This window comes from Poromitra crassiceps (genome assembly GCF_964638095.1).
Source record: "Poromitra crassiceps genome assembly, chromosome: 3".
Classification (NCBI taxonomy): Eukaryota; Metazoa; Chordata; class Actinopteri; order Beryciformes; family Melamphaidae; genus Poromitra; species Poromitra crassiceps.
In genome coordinates, this window is record NC_139625.1 from 6,465,857 (window position 1) to 6,485,592 (window position 19,736).

The window sequence follows — 19,736 nt, forward strand, 5'->3', positions numbered from 1 at the left end:
CCACACATTTAAATTCACCCCACATTTCCCATTCAACAATAACCCCCACATTTCCCTCTTTTCTTTACACTCCTTTTCAATTTAACTCAAACCCATCACATTGACATAATTTCTTTCCTTTCGACCACCACCATTTGCATTTCTTTTCATTCCTTCCCTCTTTTCCCCACAGCCCTCACACTCCCTGCAGTATCTCCGCACGTCCTCTTTCTGTTTGCCCCAATAGTAATGTCCACGGATGAGATTGAGTGTCTCTTCGAGCCCACGATCACCGTATGGGCCCTCGTGCATCCACTTCAGTGCCAATTCTCGCAGGCAACCGGGTACAATCCACTGGGTCCCGCTTTTCCCGTACCCCTTTCTCTCCAAAACCCCATCTCCACCCAGCTGCAGGTCCGAAAACATGTTCCACAGTCCCTTCGTGGCACCGAAACACAGGTGAATCTCCTCCACAGGGGGCCGGCGTCCGGCCGCCACCCACGCATACACCGGACCGATATCCGCATCCTCCCTCTGTCTGCGTCTCCACTCATGCCCGTCGACCTCCCAGATGGCCATGACGTCATCCTCCAGGACCACCTCTTGCACTCGGCCGTCCTCCCGTCCCGCTCCCCCAGGGGGCGGCGTGTTCAGGACAGCAGGGCGAACACCACCGGCGTCGATCTCCACCTCGGCTCTCTGCAGTGCAACCGTGGGGGGTATGTAGCGGCTAGGCTGGGCCGGTTCCCCCGGCGGTAACCCCCCAGACTCACCCGGAGACTCGAGTGTCGCTCCCCCGACTGCCACAGCATTGCAGGTGATGTCTCTCGCTTCCCTCTGGCTGTTCAACACGATCCCCACTATCCTGATTGTCTCGTTACTGATAATGATGTCCCCCTCTACCGGCTGGTATGCAGAGCAGCTAGCCTGGGCCGGCTCAAATGTCACTCTCCTGCCCTGAATAACCGGCTCTGCACTGCTCCGCTGCTTGTTGCTCCGGCTGCTCCCCCGGCTGTGTGTCTCCTCCAGCGTTCACACTCTTAGTGCAGTCTCTGGCTAAATGCTCAGGCGAACGGCACGCCCAACAAAGTCTCACCTGTCCGCCGCCTGCACGTCTCTCCTCTCCCGCTGTTCTCCAGTCCCCGACAGCTTCTTGACACTCTCTAGCTATGTGCCCTAATCCACCGCATGCCCAGCAGGCTCCCTGCTGTCCCCAGTACCTTTGCTCCGCATACCCGGTCCGTCTCCCGGGACCGCTTCGGCACCACCTCGCCACGTGGCCCGGTTCTCCGCAGGTCCAACACAGTCTCTTTTGTGGCTCCTCTGGCCGTTCTCCACACTGCGCTCCCTCTGTGCTCAACTCGTCCACACGCCGCTCGACTTCTCGCAGCGCCCGCCACAGCTCCACTGCCCAGGCAGGAATTGCCTCCGCCAGCCATCTGACCTCTCTCAACAAACGGGATTCCATGGCCGTCAGCGCCGAGCTGATCCCCGTCGTCAGCTCCTCTTTTCTCCCGTTCACCACTGGCCATGCTTCACCACGCACCATCACACGTGGCGCCCCTAGCAGCTAGCACCCGCAGCTAGCCTGCTACCGCTAGGTCGCTCGGGCCGTCTGATCTCCAACTTTTCCTCCGCCGTTCCTCCTCACTCTCTCTCCTCTCGACCGAATCAGAGGCGTTACCGCTTCACTTCTGCACCAATGTAGCGAATCGCTTATTCGCCAAGGAACGGAGACTTGTAGTTGGTACAGGGTTCTTTATTCACAGGCTCATTCTCCTAGCTTCCAGCGGTAGCCTTGCTGCTAGCTCCACACACAACCACTCCAACCTCCTCTCATGGTTAGACTGCCTTCCACAACGCGGCCGCTGGTCCCATATACCCCCTTCCCCCTAGGAACACACCCACACACATTAGTTCCTAGCTAACACGGAAACACCCCAATACACGTCAAACCCAGGTTCGCTACAATAATCTTAAAAACCAATATGAAAAAGAATCGTGATAAGATCGTGGATCGTGATCCTGCCTGAAAAAAATCGTGATATGATATTTTTGCCATATCGCCCACCCCTAGTTTTTTTTTTTGTCATTTACTTTTTATTATTATTTTTCTCAATGACAAAACAAAACAATACTGTACAGACAACAGCACAAAACATAAATAAACTAAACGAACAAAAAGACAGGGGAGGATGTTTAACCATTCAATCTTGTACTCATCTACATTCACATAATCATTCATTCATTCGCACCCACATACAATTTCCAATTATAAGCATTTACGGTACCCATTTACACACACCACCTTGTTTCTTCTCAGCTATACAAAGTCAGGTCTTATATCCGATACATAGGCAAGCCACTTCGACCATTTGTTTTCAAAGGAATCAACTTGAGCTCTTAGTCTAAATGTTACTCTCTCCATTACATATATCGAGTGGATTAGATCTATCCATTCATTCACAGTTGGTACCTCTTGCTTTAGCCATTTTCTAGTCACAGCCTTTTTGCTAGCCACTAACATCACTCTCAACATATATTCATCTCGTTTCACACAATGCAACTCTTCTATATCTCCCAAGTACAGTATTTTAAAATCAAAAAGAATTTCCATCCTAAAAACCGCCTCCAGGACCTCATGTACTTTCTTCCAAAATGGAACCACAGAGGGACAACTCCAAAAGATATGGAAATGGTTTGCCATTGTATTTCCACATGACCTCCAACATTCAGATTGGTGAGAGAATTTAGATTTTTGCGCTGGAGTACAGAAGTATCTAATCACATTTTTCCAACTAAATTCCCTCCAGGATGGTGAACTCGTCATTTTCCATTGCTGACCACATATTCTGGTCCAATCTTCTGGAGATATCGTGGAGTTTCCCTCTGCTTCCCATCTTTCCTTAATATTCATAGTATGGTCACCTTTTAGACTTTGAAGAGCCATATACAACCTAGATACCACCTTCCTGTAACTACCATCATCATATGCATTCTGGAAGATACCAAGGGTTTCCATTCCCATTGCTCGATCATTTTTCGGGAATGTCTTATCTATAAAGTTCCTGATTTGTATATATCTAAAGTGATCCTGATCCTGCAAATTAAATTTTACTTTGAGGTCCTGGAAGCTATACACTCTACCTTGGTTCAAGAGAGTACAATGTGCTGTAAGGCCACTAGGAGCCCAATTTCTAAACGTTGAGTCATATCTACTGGGAATAAAATTCGAATCGTATGCAAACCACTTGAATATTGTCGCCCTATCTTTCAAATGATGTTTTCTAATTATTTCCTTCCATGTTTTAAGAGAGCTAATTACCAAAGGATTATTGGGATCCGACAGGAAATCAGTCGATGAGGGGTCCCCTATCAACGTATTAACTGGAATTCTCTCACTCATTGAGCCTTCAATCTCTTTCCACCGGGAGTTATAACTTGGAGTACACCAGCCCACTAGTGGCCGGATCTGGGCCGCTCTATAATAGTCCCTCATGCATGGAAGGCCTAAACCCCCATTCTCTTTTGCTAGTTGCATTGTTTTATATCTAATCCTCGGCTTCTTCCCTGCCCAAATAAATCGTGATATAATTTTGTCTAAATCAATAAAGTATTGTTCAGTTTTTTCAATGGGAATCGATTGAAAAAAATATAAGAATCTTGGGAGGATATACATTTTAACTGAGTCAATCCTTGAGCCTATATTTAAATACGGGATTAAATTCCACCTACTTATGTCTGTCAAAATTTCCTTTCTAAGTGGGCCATAATTAATTTCTTCCAATTTGGACAAATCTGTGGGCAGGTTAATCCCCAGATATTTAATTGATGACTTATCCCAGCACATTTGGTATTTGGATCGAAGACTATGAGGAGGATTATAATTTATATTCAGGATCTGAGTTTTTCGTTCATTGACTTTATAGCCTGAGTATGACCCATATTCTTTAAGCACCGCCATCAAGGCTGGGAGAGAGTCTGTTGGGCTTGAGAGGTACACGAGAATATCGTCTGCAAATAATGCTAGCTTTTGTTCCCCGGCAGCCATTTCTATTCCCCTAATCGAGTTATTCTGTCTAATCCATTGTGCCAATGGTTCGACAAAAATTGCGAATAACAAAGGACTGACCGGACAGCCCTGTCTCGTAGACCTCTCAAGCAAAAAAGAGTCAGTTAGCTCACCATTGATCTTTAATCTGGCTGATGGCTTGTCATACAAGGCTTCTAATGTCTTAATAATGACCTGATCAAAACCGAACCTTTCCATAACTTTAAATAAGAATTTCCACCTAACCGAGTCAAAAGCTTTTTCAGCGTCTAAACTTATAAGCATAGCTTGTATTTTATTTAGATCTATATGTCTAATAACCTGCAGGGACCTCCTGATACTATCGTGAGTCTGACGTGACAGAATAAACCCAGTTTGATCTAAGTTGATTATTTCTGGTAGAATTTTTTCCAGCCTCTTGGCAATAATTGACGTAAACAGTTTATAATCAAGGTTCAGTACACTAATTGGCCTATAATTCGCACATTCCGATTTGTCTTTCCCTCCTTTAGGTATAACCGAGATAATTGCCTCCTTCCATGAATCCGGAGTTTCCCCTTCTTTCAGGACCCAATTAAATGTTTTCAACAGAATAGGTGTCAGGGCCCCCTTCAGGCCCTTGTACCACTCTGTAGTGAATCCGTCAGTGCCAGGGGACTTGCCTGCCTTCAATCTAGCTATAGCTGAATATATTTCTTCTTGTGATATCTGTTGGATCAGTGACACATTTTGGGCTTCTGTAAGGGTTGGCAAATTTAGAGATTCGAGCATAGACTCCATTTTCTGATCATTATCAACCTGGGGTTGTGTATATAGCTTCTCATAATATTCTTTAAAACAGTTTTTAATTTCCCTCATCTGATAATGAAGAACATTAGTTCTTGGATCCTTTATCTTGTATATCATGCTATCTGCCTGTTGTTTTCTAAGTTTGTAGGCCAACAGTTTTGAATATTTGCTACCACCTTCATAGTATTTCTGTTTAGTGTATAACATCTTTTTTTGAATTTCCTGTGTACATATTTCTTCAATTTTATTTTTTATCTTTTTTATCTCTATTTTAATCTTAGGGTCAATTGTTGTCTTATGCTCAAATTCCAATACTTTCAATTCCCCCTGCAGAGTGTTAAGTTTTTCGGCTCTCGCCTTCTTAATAAATGATGTTACTGCAATCACCTTTCCCCTCATTACCGCCTTACAGGCGTCCCAAAGCACTGGCGGACTCACCTCTCCATTGTCATTAAATTCTATGTAGTCTGATATCTCCTTCGTAAACCTTTCAATATTCTGTTCATTCAATATATTGGAGTTAAATCTCCAGTATGTAAACTTCCTCTCAGAAGCTGCTGTTAGGGACAAATACACTGGGCAGTGATCCGAGAGATCCATCGTTCCAATATGGCAATCTTGCACCTTACTGCTATCTGACCCAAACATTAGGAAATAATCGATTCTCGAATATGTTGAGTGAGGAGATGAAAAAAAGGTATAATCCTTAACTGATGCGTTACGTTGCCTCCAAACGTCGATCAGCCCCAGCTCAGATATTATTGAGTTTATTTTCCTTGTAGTTTTTTTGGATTGGCCTGATCTCAGTCCTGATGAATCAATATGAGGATTCAGAGTAATATTGAAGTCACCTCCACACAAAAAAGTTCCCTGTGCTTCTGCCGCAATCTTATCCAATATTTGTACATAGAAATCTGACTCTGAGCCAGGTGGAACATACACATTATAGATAGTAAACAAATGACCCTCAATTTTACCCTTTATCAATATGAATCTTCCTTCTTTGTCCTTTATAGTTGTTATGTGTTCATACATTATTCTACCCGAAATCAATATTGCTACCCCTCTTGTGTGCCTATTCCCATTTGAAGCGTGGAACACATACTTAAATCCTTGTCTTCTGAGCTTTTCATATTCTACCCCTGACATGTGTGTCTCCTGAATCAGGGCGATATCAATATTCTCTCTCTTCAGTTTTGCCAAGGTTCTTTTTTGTTTAACTGGGTTACGAAGCCCATTTACATTTAGCGAAATCACATAAACCATGTGGTGCGTACATTCATCGTTTTGGAATTGGGTGCGTTGCTATGTATGAGAATGTCCTTCCTACTTGTAGGAATCGTATATGAAAAACAAAACCAGATCTCCCCTTTGAGTAACAAAAAACAATAAGAAATAACAGAAACTTCCCAGAGCAGGGGGACTATGGTCCCTCTATAGTCCCTGTTGGTGGGTGGAGGGAAAAACCCCCCCAAATGGTGGGGGCCCCCCCTAGTGGAGGAATGCTTGTACATTCCATGACCTCTAGATAAGTCCAACATAGATGAAACATGCTTGTCTGGTCAATCGGTAATCCAAAATAATAGTTTCCTAAATTATTATACTTATTTATAGTCAGTAGGTAACTAAAGCAGATCTTCCTTTAATTAAAATAAAATGTAAAATAAAATAGAATAGGAAATGTCCTCTAATTTACTTCCCTCGTTTACGTACAGTTCTTTTGTGTTCTTCCCATTCTCCTTTTACTCCTGCGACTCTGCCCTCCTGAACGGCTGTAACTTTTCCTTCACTCTCGTCTCCATTCGGCCCCCTCTGATCCTCTCTTCCCTCCGTTGCCATGGAAACGCCTTCTGTATACGATCCTCCATGGAAGAGCTCGTGTCCCCTCTCGGAGCGACCAGGTGGAATCCCCTCTCATTCATCTCACGTGTGGCATCCTGCGCGTCCTCGTAGGTCTTCGGCCCGGTGCTCCAGTGGATTCGGATCCTCGTGAACGGTGTTTGGAATCGGATCCCTCTTTCCTTGAGAGCTTTTTTGATTCCCCCGTAGGCACGGCGCTTCTCCATCACTTCGTAGGCGTAGTCGTGGTCAAAGTAAATCTGTTTATTGTTGATTTGGATTTTCTTCTTCCAAGCCAGCTTCAGGATTGATTCCTTAACTTCAAACTGCAGGAAGTTTACAACGATGGATCTAGGATTGACATCGGGTCCTGGCTTTCTCGCCAGCGCTCGGTGTGCGCGTTGGATTTGAAGAGACATACCTTCGGGTAATGTGAGCTCCGTATTCAGCAAGTTCTCCACGAAAGTAATCACCGAGTCACCCTCGGCCTCTTCCCGTATCCCGTATATCCGGATATTATTTCGTCTCGACCTACTTTCCAGGTCCGTCACCTTTTCCCGTAGCCTGCGTTGTTCTTTGAGCAGCAATAGCATAGCTTCTTTGGTTACTGACCCGCTCTCTTCCACCACCGCAATCCGCTCCTCCGCCGCGGAAATAGCCTGGCCCTGGGTGTTGAGTATTTCCCCGACCTCCGTTAGCTTCTGATAGAGTTCGACTTTCAGCGTTGTTATCTCCTCTTTCAGGTCTTTCTTTATTTCCCCCTTAAGTTCGGAGAAGGCCGAGTACATGTCTTTCTTGAATTCTCGGAGTTCTTTGGAGATAGACAGCATTTCGTTGAGCAGCTCACCTCCGGTGCTGAGAGGGCCTTCTCCCTGTTTTTCGGCTAGCACGCCCACGCCATTCTCAGAAGTGGCCATTTCGCTATTTTTCGACGTAAAAGCTTCAGTTACCTTGTTTTGGGGTTTCTTTTCTTTTCTATTCCTTCCCCTTCCACTCATTTCTTACTCGAAGTAGTTTGTTTATTGAATTTTTCAAGTTTGGGGGTGAATTTGATACCGATTGAGACAGAGCACTTAACTATGCGACCGCCTCAGGCATGGCTCCACCGGAACTCCGCCCACCCCTAGTTTGACGGGGAGCATACCTATGTTCCCCGGGTCCTATATTCCCCGGGTCCTATGTTCCCCGTTTTTGTGGGACCGGGGAACATAGAACCCTTCCTAACCTCCCCCAGACCCTAACCCAAAACCTAACCTCTCCCACCCCTCACGCCTAAACCTAAGGTCGGCTTTGCGGGTGGTCGGCATAGCGGATAGACACCCCAAATGTTATGGAGAGTGTTAAAAACGGGGAACATAGGACCCGGGGAACATAGGGATGACCCCGTTTGACGCCTCTTTTTTGTCTCCTAGGCAGGAGAAGATCAGAATGCAGACATTCAGGATGTCTCCTGTGACAAAGATGACCCTGCTGCTCCTCAGACACATTCAGCTAACACAGCAGTGACAGACTTAACACAGGTAGGTGCCCCAGGTCACTACTCACACAAGCACCATAGTTAAAAGAATTATACATAGCATAGGTTACATCTGTTGATCATTTAAAGATGTATTGTGTGATTTGATAATTCCAAACTGGGCTGAACTAAAAATAACAGGTGTCTCCACAGGCACAGACTGATGCCCAACCTTTACCAGCTGAGAGCACACAACCAGAAACTGTTGAAGCTCAAATGCCCAGCTCCGCCAAACAAGAGGAGCTTTGTTTGGACCCACAGACCAATGCCCAGCCTTTACCAGCTGAGAGCACACAACCAGAAACTGTAGAACCACAAACAACCAGATCCCCCGAACTAGATGTTGTGCCTGAGGACTCTCCACCAGCTCAGGCTGAAACCCTGCCAGACACTCCTGAAAAGCAAAAGAAGAAGCAGGGGGCCTCCCCTAAGCCGGTTCATCTGCCACATCGATCCACGCGCAGGCACCCTGAGGAGCCAACCGAACCAAACAAGGCATGTTTGAAAATGATCTTAGAATAGCGCCAGACTGCTCAAAGTCACAACTTTCATACTAGATATATGGTTTGACGCCTCTTTTTTGTCTCCTAGGCAGGAGAAGGTCAGAATGCAGACATTCAGGATGTCTCCTGTGACAAAGATGACCCTGCTGCTCCTCAGACACATTCAGCTGAGACAGCAGTGACAGACTTAACACAGGTAGGTGCCCCAGGTCACTACTCACACAAGCACCATAGTTAAAAGAATTATACATAGCATAGGTTACATGGTTGATCATTATGGATTCGGGTTGTCCGTATGTACGTACGTCCGGTGTTCGTTAACACGATATCTGAGGAACACTTTGACGGAATTTCATCAAATTTGCCTCAAACGTCGACTTTGACTCAAGGATGAAGTGATTAGATTTTGGTGGTCAAAGTTCAAGGTCAGTGACCTCACGAACGCCATTCCCAAGTTCGTTAACGTGATATCTCGACAACGGCTTGATGGAATTTCTTCCAATTTGGCTCAAACGTCGACTTGGATGCAAGGATGAACTGATTAGATTTTGGTGGTCAAAGGTCAAGGTCACTGTGACCTCTCGAACGCCATTTTCAAGCTTGTCAACGCGATATCAGGAACGCCTTCACGGAATTTCTTCCAATTTGCCTCAAACATCTACTTGGACTCAAGGATGAACTGATTAGATTTTGGTGGTCAAAGTTCAAGCTTACTGAGACATCACGACCGCTCGTTTCATGCTCGTTAATGTGAGATCTCAGGAATGCGTTGACGGAATTTCATCTAATTTGCCTCAAACGTCCACTTGGACTCAAGGATGAATTGATTACATTTTGGTGGTCAAAGGTCAAGGTCATTGTGACCTCACGAATGCCATTTTCAAGCTCGGTAATGCCATATCTCAGTAAAACCTTGACAGACATGCATGTCGACTGTTGACTTGTTAGCGGAGGCATATATCCGCGGTGCGGTCGTTCTAGTTTTAATGTGTGTTCGTGTGTTATTTTCCCCCTATTCTATTGGAACTAGAAATCTCATGCACCATGGGTGCAGTTATGGAAATCGCCCGCTCTGCAGGCTCACAGACACAGCTCACATGCTCCGCGTCACATATGCAGCTCAGACGCTGTGCGGCCTCAGAGCCTGCTCTATTGGCATGCGTATTTGTATCCATGTGTGATGATGTTAGTTCCCATATCAGCCATTTCATTGTAGTGATACAATTTTAAAAACTTGGCCTTATGAATAAATCTAATATGGCAGCAGCTGGGGGCTCCTGTCCGATGGGCGGTGGGTGTTGGTCTCACCTGTGGGCAGGGTTGGGCAGCTGTGGGGCGTGGCTGCCTGGTTCGGAGGTGCAGGACAGGACCGGGTGGTGGCAGAGTCCTGCAACGGGTCGGATAAAAAATAATACTTATATAAATACGTATATGAATTCACGGGTACCGGCATGGGTAAAAATGAACTAAACGCGGGCGGGCAGTGCTTGGGAACAACGTACAGTAGACTAGAGCCATGTACTGTATGTTTTTGTGTTGTGCTCAGGCTGAATTCACAGTCACTTACGGTAATCTCTGGTGCATGACGTGGGCAGTGTGTGTGCTGTTGGCGGAGGTCAGTCAGCCAGACAGAGCGAGAGGAGTAGACTACTTTTACCCCCTGTCAAACAGTTGTTTTACGCTTTGTTTCTCTATAAGCAACATGTTTCAAGTGTGCATACTGCATTGTTTGATGCTACAGACTGCACAACATAAACATTTAAAACTCAGCTGTGGAGTCAACATGTTAGACTGGAGACGAGACGTTCTCTGACTGGTTTCCATAACAACGGGCAGGGCACGGGTTTTATATTGACGGGTCTGGGCGGGCACGGGTTTTATATTAACGTGTCTGGCATAGGCATAGGCGCTGGAAGCGGGGGGGCGGGTATATTTTGCCCCCCTAAATATGAGAGAGAGTGGGGGGGGGGGGAGAGGAGAATCGGCAGCCAGCGCTGCCGGAGAGCGAGCGAGCAAGCCAATCCCCCGCCCCCACCTGCCCCGACTCGCTGCTCTGCTTTCTTGGGAGGCGCAAGGCACTCTGGGTGACATGTGTTTGTTTTAGGTGAGTGGAAAATGATTGTTGTATGATTTTTTTTCATTGTTGATCCCCCACCCTTACTGCACTCAGTAATGCACTTTAGGATGGCTTGAATGTGTTGTCATTGGCTGCTGTTTTTGACAAGTTTGGCACTGTGTTTCAAAGTGACCTGCAACAAGCCAGAGATGAGCCGTGCAGTCAGTCAAACTTTATAGCCTATATATTTTCTGAAGCGGTCTATATTGACATGATGACGAGGGACTGCAGCTGGTTGACACGCGGGCATCCAACTCGCTTTCAGAACGGACTTATAGCCTACTTCACAACATGAGAATATTTGCTTTACTTTCAACTGAAGGGCAAAAGGTAAGAATATTGTGTTACCTGTAGCCTACATCTGAGAACGAAATCCCTTGTTGCGTGTTGTGAGCTTTGAGACGATGCGCTCCATAAAGTGTTCAGACAAATAAATGAAAGCTGCCCATTAAATACTCCATGGCAAATCAATTGAGGTTCTAGTAGGTTATTTATGCTGAAATGATGTTGATATTAGTGGCTAAATTAACGGACATAATAATAAGTTTTACAACCTGCAGAGGACTTCTCTGTCGCTGCGAGAATTCTCGCAATACGCTTGCTGCAGTTTCTTCATGATCAGCGCTCCGCATGTGCAAAGCAAACTTGCGATTTTTATCAGCAGCACTTGAGGACACCGTGAGTTTGCTCGTTGATATAAGCGATTGCCCGAACGATTCATTAATTAATAAACTAGTGAACGTGAAGTGAGTCACGAAGAGCCACACCTGCCCACTACGGATATGCGGATAATGACCTGCCACTGTTAAACATGAGCCACGATTGCGTGGAAGCGGATCTTATACCGGTGGTCGAGGTAGATAAGTGCAGGTTATAATACGGATTCCACTGCATGTTAAGAAGTGGCTTGTGTTAAGCTTTAATCTGCAGAGTGAAAAAAGAGACAACCTGCCCCCCCCCTCCCTCCGCCTCATCTCCTCCCCATTATAAAATCAGGAAGGGTGGTGCCGCCACCTTTTGGTTTTGTTTTTTGGACGTTTGGATGATTTTTAGCCAGGCAACTTCTTAATTTAGATTATCTTTCAAGTTATTTAATTTCATGTTCTTCGATGCAAAGAGACATTTAATGTAGGCCCGCCAGTGTTCTTTAGGCTTAATTAAACGGGAATATATATGACAAACTCAGTTCACAAAGTGTGTGACGAGTTCATTCACTATAATAAAATACATTTGTTGGATAATAGCTTTTGTTTTTTGTGTTTTATTGTTTAATCTTAATGGGTCTGCAAACCCGAACCCAATTAATTAATTAAATAAGGAGCGGTGTGCGTGCAGCTCCTCCCTTTGCGCAGACCGCACCGCAGTGAATAGTTAGAAAATTATTTGGAAATCAAAAAATGATTTAAAATTTTGATTTCGTTTGCTAAGAATTATACAATAATGTGTTATGTATTTATGAAATGATCAGGCTACATCTATCTTTTTTCAATAGGCTACATTTTGACTGGGCCGGTAATTATTCTATAAGGCCGGAATTCCGGAATGTTGCGGCTCAATTGGCCGGCCAGAAAAAATGCTAGTGGAACCCCTGGTTTGGTTACAAATTCGCTAAAGCTGTTTCCTATCACATTTCTTTTTTTCGATAGGCCTACATGACCCCCCCCCCCCCCCCCCCCCCCCACGCCGCCCACTGGCATAAAAAACGGCTCATATCCAGTTGTTTCTTAACAAAGACCCCTCATGTTTAGAAAGGCAAAACCTGAAAATATCCTGCTCTCTCTATCCTGACATGATCCAGATAGTTTAAAAGGCACTATACAGTAGGTACTCCAGGAAGGCAGCGTGAGGCAGAGCTCCACAAACCGTGAGCGCACTCCACGCTGGTGCCGAGGTGTTCATACTCAGAGTGCTGCTCAGAGCACTGCTGTTTCCATAGTACAGTGAATGGCACATGATAAAGTCAATGAAACTCAATTAAAAGTCAATGGATGCCATTATGTTCAGTAGACTGCGGTTTCACTCTCAAACGATCAGCACATGAATAGAATCACCAATCTTGTTTTTATTGAATGTAAACAGGCCTATAGATCTGTCTCAACACAGCACATGACTTGAAATGACTAAAAACGAACAGTTAGAAATCAAAGTTTACCACATGGGTGAAGAAATGTGGTCAAAACATGGCTCTCAGTGTACTTACTTCTTCATTTCATTTCCTGAAAAAAACTAAAGCCCTTTTGAGGGTTTGTGCCCCCCTACACACACACACACACACACACACACACATACACACACACACACACACGCACGCACGCACACACACACGCACACACGCACACACACACGCACACGCACACACATACACACACACGCACACACACACACGCATGCACGCGTCAGTCGACAGGGGCCTGAACCTCAAGGGAGAACTGATACCTGATTGGGCGAATCAATAAACATGAGCCACTGATTGTTCCTATGCAGATTAATATGGGGGGGAGAAAGAAAGAAAGAAAGAAAGAGAGAGAAAGAAAGAAAGAAAGAAAGAAAGAAAGAAAGAAAGAAAGAAAGAAAGAAAGAAAGAAAGAAAGAAAGAAAGAATTGACTGACAGAGTAACTGCATTAATTTATGAATGTACAGTAAATAAGACTAAAGAGCGGGAGATAATTGACTATAGCTTGTAGCTTGTATCCTGGGTCCAACATTTAGTCACTCAGCTGGGTGTAGGAGGTGTTTTTGACGCGCTTCAAAACATTGATGTCCAGGTGGTGTTTGCAGTTTGGGTGAGAGGTTCCCATTTAATGATGTTTACAGGCAGCAAAACTATTCTGTTAACTATTAAGAATACAGTAACGTGAATCTATTGCACAATCCTGATGAGCGGCAACACCTCACACACAGCAACCCGTCCTCGGCTAGCGCCTCGGACCGGTTCACGCTTCTAGCGTCGTCCCTTAAAATGTGATAATGGACACCTCGTCGTGCATTAACCCTTACTTAACTAAGGCATTTACTAACGTGAACTAAACATGAACAACATGAACAAAGAGTTCATATTAAATGCACATGAACAACTGCATGGCTGTAAGTAATGTTGTTATGCAAGTTAGTTGGCAATGTACATTCAAACCCTAACTCGTGTGTTACTTAAGTCAGCTTTTCTACCTGTTCAAAGGTTGCTGTTCTCTTTGAAACCTTCTATGAGTGTATATACACGTATGCACGTCATCATTCTGTGCTACGCTATTTGACAAAGATACACCAAGGAAATATGTCCAGAAAAATAACATAAGTTACGCCGGAAACAGTATAGAGAGCCAAAGTGGAGCGTCACTTCCTGCTTCAGCACTGTACCAGAGATTTTCCTCCGCCATTTATTTTCCCATAGACATTTTGTAAAATGCTTATGAAAAGAGTTTGACTGGTTCAAACCAAACGGTTCAGCTAACGCTATAATCGGGAGAGACCATAGAACATTTCACTCGGACCAAAAAACCCCCCAAAAAACATTTAAAAAATATTTTCTTCGAACCTGCATTTTTTTATGTTTTGGTCCGAGTGGAATGTTATGCGATCTCTCCTGTTTCTAAATATATCTGTACCGTTTGGTTTGAAATAATTCTGACTGAGAGAGAGAGAGGCAGAGAGAGAGAGGGAGGGAGAGAGAGAGAGGGAGAGAGAGAGAGACTTTCTGCTTCTTCTCCCCGGCCTCCTTGATGAGATGAAGGTGAGCAGCACGGAGCTCCTGCAACAGGTGTTTCCCGACCTGCTGCCTCCCTGTTGCTGCACTCCTATGTTGTAATGTGGATACAGGAGATGACGAATATTTGTCTCGAATTGCGAATAGAACGACACATTAAAAAAACACATTGGACTCAATGTGCAAGCCGTGATCTGTGTGTGACGATTTTTTTCAGATGGCGGATTAAAAAGATTTATATGAACAAAACGTAGCCTACTCAGCTGTTCAAAACACAAGTTATCCGCCACTAAAGACCTTAATTCTCTCCGTTTTCTGACAGCTATTTAAATTCAGTTGGGTCAAGATCTGTATCGTTCATGTTATTTGACGTGCTTCAGTCGCCTGCCTGTCTCTGTGCTCTATGCTTGGTAAAGTTGGAAATATATGACAGATTCACACTTCCAAAGCCCTTCCCTAGTAATTTTCACCTAAACCAGCATCCTCCGAGCCGGACAAAGAAGTAATGAAAATGTGATTTTGCATTTTGCAACTTCTTTTGTTGTTTTTATTGCGGAATTACCGCTGCCTTCTGGAGAGAAATCCGACTAATTGACTGAATCATGTAAACCCGGGTTTTTCCTATTGTCAGATTATTAAAGTGCATGTAAACGCAGAAATCAGATTATTGCCATAAACTGATTATTCTCAGTTATCCGTTTATTGTTTGCATGTAAACGCACTCTGTGTTACATAGTTGATTGCTCTATTGCAGTGGCGTGTCTAGGGAGTGGCCCGGGGTGGCATGGGCCACCCCTAGAATCTGATTGGCCACCCCAGGTGCCACCCCATATGATTGGCTCTCTGCACAGTCTGTAAACCAAGCTTCCGTGTATAGGCGCAATCCAGTCTTAAACCTGAGAGGCAGTAATGAGCCATAGTAGTGTCTAGCCTGCCGAAAGCCCCAGAGAAGAAGATCTTGATTTCAGGATTTGGCGCAGCTGAGCAGCAAACAACGTTACAACGCTAAGTCGTGTGTGTGTGATGAAGTGAAGAAGCGTCCCCTGTCTTTCCTGGCGGCTACATGGACCAGGTGTGTTCTATATACTATTTATTTATTGTGGCATGCGTGAGCTGTGACTAGACTCTTTGATACACATGACTAGCTACTGTGCCAGTGGTTTAAAGAAAGACAACATACATTACCTGCCAACAAACACGGAGATTTTCACTTTGAAATTAAGCACCCTCGCTAAAAAAAATATCATGACATGTTACGGTAGACTTGAAAGGACAATAAACCTGTGTGCTAGGCTATGTGATAATGTGGTGCAGCAGGTGTGTTTTCATCTCAGCTTGCTAGTTGCTTGCTAACATGAGCAAACCTGTCGTCAGTCATTGTTTGGTTGTCAATGCTAATGCTAGCTATGTAAATCTGTCTTGTGTAACTTTGTAGGCCTGATGTGAGCATGTCAAATGTATCCATGCATGCACAAGGAAATCTATTGTGCAAGAGATATAAAGTGACATTATTCATGTGACTATTACAGTATGAAAAGAAATCAGAACATTGAGGATTTCTTCTCCATCAAAACTAAGAAATTAAAACCTGCACAGCAGGACAGAGCAGCCAGCAGCACTGCTACCAGTCAGATACAGTCAGAGCTGCAGGAGAGAGCAGCAACAAGCTCTCCTCCTTGTCAGTCAGAGGAGTCAAGCCAGCAGCTTGACAGCAGGGATGTACAGCAGGAGCCCCCAGCTGTATGTGTGGGTATGTACATGTATATACTGTCAAATCCTAATAGTTCCAGATTTCTCTTTAGTAACCTAAACAGTTATCTTGATATTGCCTTGATGTCAATGGAATTGTGATTAATTGCCAGACATTGCAACTAAAGTTGAAACTTGTCAATTATGTGTGTAGAACTGTGATACAGTACTCAACCCGAGGCTCTAGAGCCACATGCAGCTCCTTTATGGGTACTGTAGTTGTGGCTCTTTTAAGTCCTACTATAAATAAATAAATAATCAGAAAAAAAACTAAGGGAGGAAAGGAAAGATTTTTCTTTGTCAATGTGGCTCCTGACTAGGGCAAGGTTGCATACCACTGGTGTAGAAGTACAATAATCATGAGTAACATGCCCGTTAGCTTACTTAAAAAAGGTTGATTTTATTATAATTCTAATGGCAACTTATGTTTTTGTAGACTCAGACACAGATACTAGTGGTGATGATGAAGGCCCTCCAGCTTCTCCTGCACATCAGGGTATGTACCCGGTATACATTTGGCTTATTTGTCTGATTTGACTTGGGATGGGGATTCTTTGCTTATTCAGGGGACAGTTATTTCTATCAATACAAGTGTGAAAAAGGTATATGACTAATTTGACATACAAATAAATTGATACAACTGTTAAAATGGCTGTATTGGTATAGGTGTGCCAAGTCAGCCACCGTCTGAGAACCCTCCATCCAGCCGTACCTGTGCAGTCCCATCCCAGCAGCATCCAGCAGGCCGTAGTGATGTCACAGCCCGTGTTTCCCCACCTGGACCTCATGGTATGCCTTTGCATTTAATTTTTCATATGAAATATATTGTGCTTAATTAATATTGTACTTCATACAATTCTTACATCTGCATTAATGCCCAATGAGCACTTCTGTCCCAATGTGACTTCCATAACATAATGCAGGATTTGATTCCCATGCTTTTGTCACTTTCAGATATTTCACAGTCAAGAGCAGCAGCTCCCACTCAACCTTGCCTAAACGTCTTTCCCAGAACCATGCAAGGTGCGAAGAGAAGGTCGTTCAACGCGTCGTGGTACAACCGGTATTCATGGCTTGAATACTCCCAGAATAAAGATTCAGCCTACTGTTACGCATGCAGACACTTCTCCCTCCCTAATGCGCCAGAATCTGTTTTCACCTCTGAATCAGGTTTTTCACATTGGAAAAAAGCAATGTTCAAAGATGGTGGCTTTAAGTTGCATGACAGATCTGAGTCTCACGTTAACGCCATGTTGGCCTGGAATGAGCACAAGAGGGTAGTGCTTACGGATGCTTCTATAATAGACATGCTTAACAAAGAGTACAGGAAGAAAGTTGAAGAGAATCGCCGTTACATTAAAACAGTTGCAGATGTACTGCTTTTGACAGCAACTCAGAATATAGCTCAAAGAGGTCACCTGGAATCTGATGAATCTGACAACAAAGGGAATTTCTTAGAAGTTCTAGAAATGATTGCTAAACACAATCCGGTGGTAGCCAAAAAAATGAAGGCGCAAGGCAATGCTAAATACACAAGCAATACCATACAGAATGAGATTCTGGAGTGCTTGGCAGGTATGGTACGTGATTCTATCGTGAAGGAAGTGAAGGAAAGTGAAGTCTTCTCTGTCATTGCTGATGAAACCAAAGATCTACAAAAGAAAGAGCAGCTGTCATTAGTAGTCAGGTACTATTACAATGGGGTTGTGCATGAAAGCTTCCTTAATTTCCAACATGCCCAACATCTGGATGCAAAGGGGCTCAGCGAAATGATCACCCACTGTTTGGAAAGTTATGGCCTTCAGTAGAAAGCAAATCTGGTTGGGCAAGGTTATGATGGGGCCTCAGTCATGAGTGGGAAACATTCAGGTGTGGCAGCCAGAATTAAAGCAGAGGCTAAACATGCGTTTTATGTTCACTGTAATGCGCACTGTCTTAACCTGGTTATAGTTGACACTGTGAAGTCAGTACCTGAGGCTGATTGTTTCTTCTCACTGCTTGAGAAGCTCTATGTGTACATGTCAGGATCTTATGTGCACCAGAAATGGCTCGATGTTCAAAAGGAGATGTATGGTGGCCAGCCTAAGGAGTTACAAAAACTTAGTGACACAAGATGGGCATGTAGAGCGTTGGCTTGCAGGAACTTGATGGAGAGGTTACCAGCTGTCTTGTGTGTTCTTCAAAATATAATTACAGAGAATCAAAGAGAGAGATCCATTGATGCTCGAGGTTTGCTTGCACAGATTGACCTCACCTTCATAGGCCTCCTTGCAACCTTCCGAAAACTGCTTGGAACCACCAAGTTGCTTTCTGATTTGTTACAGTCACCCTCACTTGATTTAGCTATGGCAGTAGACATGGTGGAGTCACTTCATGACACATTTCAGGAGTGCAGGACTGAGAAGTTTTGTGACCAACTGTGGCACGAAATAATAGACACAGCCAAACAGTGCAATATAGCTGTTGAGACTGGCGAGAAGAAGAGATCACAAAAAGTTAGCTCCAGACTTGGTGGGTCTTATGTGACATGTACGATAGGGCTGCGCAAGGGTAGTGATGATAAAGATTCATTCAGACAGAGACTACTCTACCCCATCCTTGACTCCATAATGGGTGAAATGGAAAGACGGTTCTCAAAACCTAACTGTTCAATAATGAAAGGTATACAGGCCTTAAACCCTAAAAGCAGTACATTCCTTCAAGATGAACAGGTATTTAGTTTGGCTGAACTGTATGGTTGCGATCATGAAGATCTTACTCATGAGCTTTACCAGGCTAGGAGAATTTTGAAAAGGAAGGCTGAGAGTGGGGCGGCACAGTTGGCAAGCATTCTAGAATTGACAGTGTTTTTAGAACCATACCAAGAGGTGTTTCATGAGCTCTTCAGGCTGTGTAAAATAGCTGTGGTCCTTCCAGTCAGCAGTGCAGCCTGTGAGCGAAGCTTTTCTGCTCTAAAGCTCATTAAAACTCATTTGCGGACAACCATGGTAGATAGCAGGCTAAGCCATTTAGGTGTGCTAAGCATTGAGTCAAGAAGAGCGAAGGCGTTGAACATGGATGATTTTCTAAAAGTGTTTGCAAGCGAGCACAAGAACAGGAGAATTAAGCTGTTTTAAATGTATGCTGTGTTGGAAGAGGCAGCTAGTATCGTTTTGTAGCAAACCAGAATACATACAGTATCAAGAGATGTACGTTTAATAGTGCTGGAAGTGTTGCTCATCAAAACAGTATTCTGATATGGCAAATTGTGACAAATATATTGTGATTGCAGTGTGAATTAGTCTCTTAAAACAGACTGTCTTATCTACATCCGGCGGATGCAGCTATATACAGTCTGTACTTCGTGGGGGAGAATCATGCACCAAACGGAAGAGGAAGTTGAAAGGCGGGACTTCCGCTCATTCGTCCAATCAGAATTTAACATTAGCTAACTAGCTGTATACTGCTGTAGCTATCGTTAGCTAACGCTGATTAGTAAGACGAACGATAAGCT

At 44.3% G+C, this 19,736-nt stretch overlaps 2 protein-coding genes across 4 annotated transcripts in view; both read left to right on the forward strand.

Moving 5' to 3' along the window:
* The window catches only part of LOC310774159 (uncharacterized protein), a 794,006-nt gene that overhangs the window by 15,916 nt on the left and 758,354 nt on the right, over positions 1–19,736 (forward strand). For all 3 annotated transcript variants that reach the window (XM_083634237.1, XM_083634238.1, XM_083634239.1), the window contains 2 exons: positions 8,071–8,178; positions 8,766–8,873. In XM_083634237.1, the coding sequence (XP_083490363.1) occupies positions 8,071–8,178; positions 8,766–8,873 (216 nt within the window). The remainder of the gene's footprint in view (positions 1–8,070; positions 8,179–8,765; positions 8,874–19,736) is intronic.
* fam184aa (family with sequence similarity 184 member Aa) overlaps positions 17,494–19,736 on the forward strand; it is a gene marked incomplete at its 5' end in the record, with an annotated part of 110,190 nt that continues 107,947 nt past the window's right edge. The window contains one exon of the mRNA XM_083634256.1: positions 17,494–17,520. Within this exon, the coding sequence (XP_083490382.1) occupies positions 17,494–17,520 (27 nt within the window). The remainder of the gene's footprint in view (positions 17,521–19,736) is intronic.